Consider the following 7,466-nt stretch of genomic DNA (forward strand, 5'->3'; position numbering starts at 1 on the left):
AGCAACCCACATATCCCTCTGTACAAATGATGGCGTTCACCCTCCAGAGTGTCTGTGCCCTTGAGCCCCCCACCCATGGGAGAGTCTGTCTCTCAGGTCACCTCGCCCCCTTCTTGGGTAGAAACAGAGTAAACACTGGACTATGGGCTTCTCCGCCTACCATAGAGCTCTCCTTCCCCCCCATGACTCACCCCACCCCCGGGAGTTTCCTCCACCCTCCTGCTGTCCTGTGGCCCCGGGACAAGCTAGGTCCTCAGACTGCCACCACTACCCCCACCTGGCCCCTAGGGCCCAGGCCCCAACTCATGTTAAAGAATGTTTGCATTCCTGTTCACTTGAGGACAAGTAAGAACTAGGGCTGTCTGATCCCCAGTCCCACCCCACTCCACCCCCGCAAAGTAATGAGGCTCGGGTGGTGGCTGTCCCATTACAGAGAAGGGGTGCCAAGGCCCCCTTCACACCACAAACTTGTTCTTGGCTAGGGAGTTGCTCTTGGTGGCTGTGTCTGCGTGGGCCTGGTACCCAATGATGGTCTTCGGGGAGAGGCCCAGGCGCTCTTTGTATACACGCCTGCAGGTGCGGGGGACACAGGAAAAGAGACACAGGTAGTCATCAGAGGGTCCTAGAGGTAACCTAGGCCACCAGACTCCTTCCCTCATTCTGGCCACAGCCACACCTGTTGTGTCTTACCCATGTGGAAAAACAAAATATGACCCCCTTAATGCAAAAGGAGAACTGCACTGCCATAATAGAAAGTTAGAAATCTGGACACCAGACCCTTCCATACAGGTGAGCAAGGCAGAAAGGAGACAGGCTATGGAGACTTCCAGAGGTCTCCCTTGCAGGCCAAGCCACCTCCACCCACCTTCCCTCTAGAAGAGACCCAGCCCCCACCCCGTGCCAGAGAACCTCCTCACCCAATGTGCAGCACGCCCGCCTGGTTTTCTGCCTCCCTCGTCCACACAGCGATCTTGTCCCCCTTGGTGCGGATGTTGACGACAGCCCCACATACCTCCCTGCTGTGTTCCTCAAAGCTCTCCCCGATCAGACACAGCAGCTGGACCGGAAGTAGGGAGTTGTGAGATCACCGGCTGGGACATAGGGACTGGCCTGCCATCCTTGAGACCACTGCCACCATGAGACCCACACAGCCCGTCTCTTCCCCTGAGGACCCTCCTCCTCCAACTCACCGTCTCCAGCCACAGCCGGTCCAGCTCAATGTGGCGCTGCTGCTTGGCCAGGCTGACCAGCCAGCGGCCACCCCGCTTATTCCTGCTGTCCTCCCACATGGGCTCGATGCCATCCTGCAAGGCAGATGGCAAGTCAACTGCCTCCCTGTGTTCAAAGGGAAGTGGGGACCCACCTACCATCCCAGCCTTATCCGCTCTCTGCTGAGGCCCTAAGTAGGCCAGATTCTCTTATCCTCCTTCCCTCTGTGCAAGCAGGTTCCACCCCCAGCTACTCAGCCCCCGGACAGACAGCACTGGTCACCTTGTATAGTGTTGTATATGTGCATGTCTCCTTTACTGAGTTTCTAGAGACAAGCATTCAAATGGGGGTGGATTATGGAAGCCTCAGGGGGCAGACCCCAGTGCAGGCAAGGGGGACATCCCGGGCTTGGCTGCATGGTTCCCAGGCAGGGCAGAAGTCACCTGGGGAGATCTCTAAATGTCAGCCCTCCAGGGATAGGTGTGGCATCAGTGAGTGTCCTCAAGCAATTCTGATGCCCTTCCCTAGTTAAGGAGCCAGGCCAGCAATCTCTCTCCCTCCCTCTTCCCCTTCCCGCCTCTTAAGGTCCTCCAAGGTGCGGCTTGGGCCTGGCCTACTCAGTATGGGCTCCTGTAAAGCATTTCCTCCAGTCAGAAACCGCAACTGTGCTGAGAGGTGGCCCGTAGCTCCCCACCCCCACCCCTCTGAGGGATTAATGCAGTGGAAGCTGGGAGGGATCAACCCCTTGTCCCTTTGCAGGAGGGAAAGGGAGCTTACCTTGAACAGGGCATAGTCACAGCCGGAGGAGAGCTTGCTGGCCAGCTGGATGTGACTGTAGAGCCTGGACAGAGCCCCCCGCCCCCCCATGCCAAAAGTCAAGGCTTTTTAGGGCCTGGTTCCAACTGGGCTCAGTCCTCCCAACTCCTCATCCGACCCCATGGCCTCCAAGCTTTTGCTTACACTGGCCTGCCACCTGGGATTTCACCCCCCGTTTATCCAAACTCTCAAGACCCACCTTCTCCACAGAGCCTTCCCAGTGAAGGCTGAGCCAACCCCTGGGGAGGGTTTTGGACCCCCTCGTGCACCCTCCTCCAGCTACAGCCAAGGCCTTCTCGCCCTCCCTAGGGCTTAGTGCAGCCCTTTCAGAGCCACTCCTGTGAGCACCTGGACACTGGGGCAGCCGAGTCCTCCCCTTGCAGCTGAGACAGGTTCAGAGAGGGGAAGGAACTTGCCCAGGTCACGAAGTCATGGAGTGGCTGAGTCAGGGTCAGCTCCCTGCTCCTCCCACTCCCCAGGTTCTCTCCTTGAGCCCAGAGAAGGTGGTGGGGTGGGGGGTGGCTGTGCTCTACACCCCCTGGGCAGAACCCACCAAGCCCCAGCCCTCACCAAGGCTGAAAGGCCCTAGGGAGGGCTGGCTCAACCCCGAGAGAGGGAGCCCAGAGCTCAGAGACCCCCAACTCTAGCCCCACTGGGGACAGACACTCACGCCCAGAAGTCCTCCACACTGTCCACCTTGGTGACCAGGTGCAGGTTGTCCTGCCAGGCCCGGCTGCGGTCATTCTTGAAGAACCACAGAGCCCACCTGGTGGGGGAAGCGGGAGGTAGCCAGGCGGAAGCAGAGAGCTCCTGAGTCCACTCCTGGGACGCCTGGACTGACAGGGAGGACCCTCCCCTTCAAGGGCGAACCGGGAGATGAGATTTGGGGCACAGAATTCCGCTCTTAGTTGAATGAAATCAGTTGTCCTGAAGGGCAGGGGAGGAGTAGGGGTGTTTGACCCACAGTCTCTGAGGGGTTAGGGCTGGAAGGGTCAACAGGGCCCAAGGCTTAGGTCAGCTCTGGCCTCCCACGGATGAAGAGCTAGGGCTGAGAAAGGAGCGGTTGCCCAAGGCCATGCTGCCAGCACAGAGTCTGGCCTGAAAGCAGGGGGCTGTGTTCCCCCCGCAGGTTCCTTCCTACCTGTTCTGCAGGGGGTGCAGCTCCAGCTTGACTTCCATGGGGATCCCCATCCGGGCCTTCCCTCTCAGAGACAGCAAAGTCCTGGGAGAGTTTGGAACCTCTTCTCCCATGGGCGTCCTCTCTGCTGCTTCCTCCTCCTTCTCCTTCTCCTTCTCCTCCTCCTTCCACTCTTGGATTCCACCCTTAGCTTCACTCACCTGAGCAAAAAAAAAAAGGAGTCAGGATGGGTAGTGAGCTCTGGCCCTGCCTGTCCCTGTGCCCACCCTGCCCGTCCCCTGCTCCAGGAGGGGAAGGCAGGAGCACTCACAAGGCCTGCAGTAGCCATGCCCAGCTCAGGCTCCATGGAGGACCCAGCATCTGAAAAGCCCTCAGCTACCAGCTTTTAACCCACCAGCACCTGCCCCGCCCAGCTGGGGTTGGGGAGAGGGCGGGGCCGTGGTGCACTGGGGTAGAGAGGCCAGCCTGATTACCTCAACAGCAAACATTTAGTGAGTGCCTTCTCCACGCAGGCCTGGGGCTGGGGAAGCAGCTGTGACCAAGCCAACCCAGCCCCACACCGTGGGGGCCAAGACATGAAGGTAAGGGTCAATATTTGGAGTCTGCCTGAAGGGAAAGCAAGGTCTGCATCCCATGGAGGGTGATCCCAGAATGTGAGGTGGATGGCCCTACAGATGGCAGAAGCAGAGACACTGACATGGCCGTGGGGCCTCTGGCACCATCCCCATCCTCGCATCGGAGCAGGTATTCATCTGGTCTCTGGAAGCACCTGAGTTTGTTTGTTTGTTTGTTTGTCTGTTTGTTTGTTTGTTTTTAAATAAAACATCTTTTTGACTAGAGATGAAGGGATCTCACTGTGTTGCCAGGCTGCTCTCAAACTCCTGGGCTCAAGTGATCTCCCATTTCAGCCTCCCAAAGTGCTGGGATTACCAGCATGAGCCACCATACCCAGTGGCATCTGAGTTTTTTAAAAGTTTAATCATCTGCCAACATTTAGACATAGGGGGATTTTATACTAAAATTCACATTTTTGGTTTCTCTTGAGAATTTGGAAAGGTCCTCCTGGACCTACTGCCTCACAGGCCCCTAGTCCCTTTGGAGACACATGAGGCTCCCTACAGCCCCCACCTTACCTCCTGCCTCACCTGAGTGTTCTCTGCCTGACATGGATGGTGAGGGTCAGGGTCGCAGCCACACAGCCTGGGTTCCAGTCCTGATTCTAGCCTGACTGCGGCCAAGCTGGCACTTCATCGAGTCAGTTTCCCCATCTGTAAAATGAGAATGTTAATCATACACAACTCAGAAGCTTGTTGAGGGTATTACATGATATAGAACCCATAGAACAAGGCCTGGCTCCTGCTCAACAGAAGTCAGCTGAGGGTTCTCCCAGGCTGTGGAGGGTGGGGACTGGGATAGGGAAGGAAGGCAGGGAAGCTTTGGACACCTTTCTCAGCCTTCTGAATGACCCCTTTTCTGTGGAGGCTGAAGCCTCCCCAGGTCCTTTAAAGTTTTGCATCCTCCCCTTGGGCACTTTTAGGATCACAGACGTATAAAAGGCCCTGCTCCTCCCCGGCTCGTGACCATCTGGAGGCTGAGTATTTGCTCAACCCACATCCTTAAGCCCTCATATGTGCTAGGCACAGGGTTAGGTGCTGCTACGGTGATGAGCAAAAAACAAGCGGGCTCTGCGCTCAGGTTTATGAGATTACGCATCCATCAGACAATCTGTTTCATCACAAACACAACCCACTGAAGGAAAGGGATTCAGGGCTGGGAGAACCTAAAACGTCCACGATCCAAGCTGGGGCTTCAGAGCAGCAGTTCTCAGGTGTGTACATCAGAATCACCTGCACGGCTCGCTCATCACACGCTGCTGGGCCCTGTCTCAGAACTTCTGACGCCTTAGTTCTGGGCTTGGGCCTGAGGATGTGTCCGTTTTATTTATTTATTTATATTGTTTTGAGGCAAGGTTTCACTCCAGCTGCCCAGGCGGGAGTGCAGTGGTGGCATCTCGGTTCACTGCCCTCTTGACTTCTCGGCTCAGCTGACTCGTCCACCTCAGCCTCCCGAGTAGCTGGGACTGCAGGCATACACCACCATGCCCAGCTAGTTTTTGTTGTTGGTGGTGGTTTTGTTTTGTTTTGTAGAGGTAGGGTTTCTCCATGTTGCCCAAGCTTGTCTTGAACGCCTGGACTCAAGCAATCTGCCCACCTTGGCCTCCCAAAGTGCTGTGATTACATGCGTGAGCCAATGCGCCTGGCCCAGGATGTTTGTATTTCTAACAAGTTCCCAGATGCTGCTGGTCAGGGACCCCGTTTTAAGAACCACTGGGTTGGAAGAAGCTCACTGAGAGGTGGTATTTGAGCTGAGACCTAAAGCATGAACAAGAAATAATAGGAAATAATTAACTGGGTGGGGGAGAGCATCTCTGGGAGTGGGAACAGTATGTGCAAATGCCCTGAGGCAAAGGGAATGTGGAATACCAGAGGACAAGAAGACAAGCCAATGTGGGCGAAGCCAAAGGGAGAAAGAAATGGGTGAGCCTGATCCTAGGGACAGTGGGGAGCCACTGAGCATTTCGAGTGTGTGCAGACTGGCTGGGGAGGCCATCAGATATGCTTTTCAGCAGGTTCTCTGGATTGCTGTGTGGGAAACAGAACCCTGTGGCTGCAAGATGTGGGGAAACACTGACTAGGATGCTAATGTAGTCGTCTAGGTGACAGATGGGATGGCAGAGAAGATGGAGAGATGATGATAGATTCAAGGGGTATGTAGAAGCAAAACTCAGTGATATTTGGTAGGCCCTGGAGGGGTAAAGCACCTGTGTCCCACTTATCTATTGCTGCACAACAAACCACCCTAAACTTAGTGGCTTAAAACAATCATCATCATTTATTATGCTCACAAGCCTGCAATGTGGGACAGCCCAGCGCTCCTCCAAAGGGAGGTCAGCTAGGGTGGCTTACAGGTTGGGGCTGGAGTCATCTGCTCACTCACACGTGGGGCAGCTGATGCCAGCTGTCCGCCACAGCCTCAGCTGGGGGTGCTGGCCAGGATCGCTCTGCGTGGCTTCTCCATGTGGCTGCTTGGCTCCCTCACGGCGTGGTGGCTGGGTTCCCAGAGAAAGCCTCCCAGGAGACAGGAAGCAGAAGCTGCCAGTTTCTTAAGACCTGGGCCTGAAACCTGGCACCACATCAGACCCACTGTATTCTACTAGAGTCACAGGCCCAGATTCAAGGGAGGGGACATACTGCCACCTCTCCGTGGGAGGAGCATTGAAGAAATTTGGACAGAGGGAGCACTGGAGGAGGACCAGGCTGGGAAGAGATCACGAATCTAGATTTTGTTGTTGTTGTTTTGAGACAGAGTCTCACTCGTTGCCCAAGCTGGAGTGTAGTGGCATGATCACAGCTCACTGCAGCCTCAAACTCCTCGGTTCATTCTCCCTTCTCAGCCTTCTGAGGAACTGGGACTATAGGTGCACACCACCATGTCTGGCTAATTTTCAATTAAAAAAAAAAAGAGATGGGGTCTCAATATGTGGCCCAGACTAGTCTCAGATCAGCCTGGGAGGGTTCAAGTGATTCTCCTGCCTTTGCTTCCCAAAGTGCTGGGATTACGTGTGTGAGCTACTGTGCCGGCCAGGAATCTAGATCTGATGAAGAAAAAGGAAGGAATGGCTCTCCCCCATTACCGGGCATGGTCTTAGCTACCTTACAACTGTGGCCCAGAGCCCGGCATGGAATGGCCCTCTCAGCCACAGCACCCCTTCCACCACCTCACACAGCTTCCAGCCTGGGGAAGCCGCTGGAATCTTGGATTGAGGTGACTAAGGAGAGACCTTAAGAGCAACCCCCTGGCCCTACAGGCATCCTGGCCTCTCCCTGAGGCCCTCCCAAGTCTGTCTATGGGGCACATCTTCATGTCGGGATTGAACCAGCAGGGGCTCTTGAATCCCAGCCCTACCATCCTGTTCCTAAAATATCTTGAATCTGCTCATTCCTCTCCCTCCCGACTCCCCTGACCCCAGGGAAGTTGGCTATGACTTTGGCTGCTACATGAGTCTTTCCTGACACTCCATTTGCTTCTACTCCTGCTTTCCTACAGAAAGTTCTCCAGGTTCCTCGGGGGGATCATTTAAAATATTAATCTGGGCCGGGCGCGGTGGCTCAAGCCTGTAATCCCAGCACTTTGGGAGGCCGAGACGGGTGGATCACGAGGTCAGGAGATTGAGACCACCCTGGTGAACACAGTGAAACCTCGTCTCTACTAAAACTACAAAAAACTAGCCGGGCGAGGTGGC

The 7,466-nt window shown here is 55.4% G+C and overlaps 1 protein-coding gene across 1 annotated transcript; it reads right to left on the reverse strand.

The window, feature by feature from the left end:
• Positions 1-455: 455 nt before the first annotated feature.
• EIF4E1B (eukaryotic translation initiation factor 4E family member 1B) lies at positions 456-3,651 on the reverse strand. Its single transcript, XM_011989993.1, has 7 exons — positions 3,637-3,651; positions 3,167-3,363; positions 2,696-2,791; positions 1,987-2,050; positions 1,191-1,304; positions 918-1,057; positions 456-570 (listed from the first exon to the last, which is right to left on the reverse strand). The coding sequence occupies exons 1-7, from the start codon at positions 3,649-3,651 to the stop codon at positions 456-458; spliced, it is 741 nt and encodes a 246-aa protein (XP_011845383.1).
• Between the last annotated feature and the right edge of the window lie 3,815 nt (positions 3,652-7,466).

The sequence above is a fragment of the Mandrillus leucophaeus genome, unplaced genomic scaffold (genome assembly GCF_000951045.1).
Source record: "Mandrillus leucophaeus isolate KB7577 unplaced genomic scaffold, Mleu.le_1.0 Scaffold366, whole genome shotgun sequence".
Classification (NCBI taxonomy): Eukaryota; Metazoa; Chordata; class Mammalia; order Primates; family Cercopithecidae; genus Mandrillus; species Mandrillus leucophaeus.

Bases quoted from the DNA above. Each gene is read 5' to 3' on its own strand.
- EIF4E1B (XM_011989993.1), bottom strand. The intron at 1,058-1,190 runs GTGAGTTGGAGG...CTTCCGGTCCAG, and splicing joins ACCGGCTGTGGCTGGAGACG to CTGCTGTGTCTGATCGGGGA. The intron at 571-917 runs GTGAGGAGGTTC...CCGCACCTGCAG, and splicing joins GCGGGCGTGCTGCACATTGG to GCGTGTATACAAAGAGCGCC.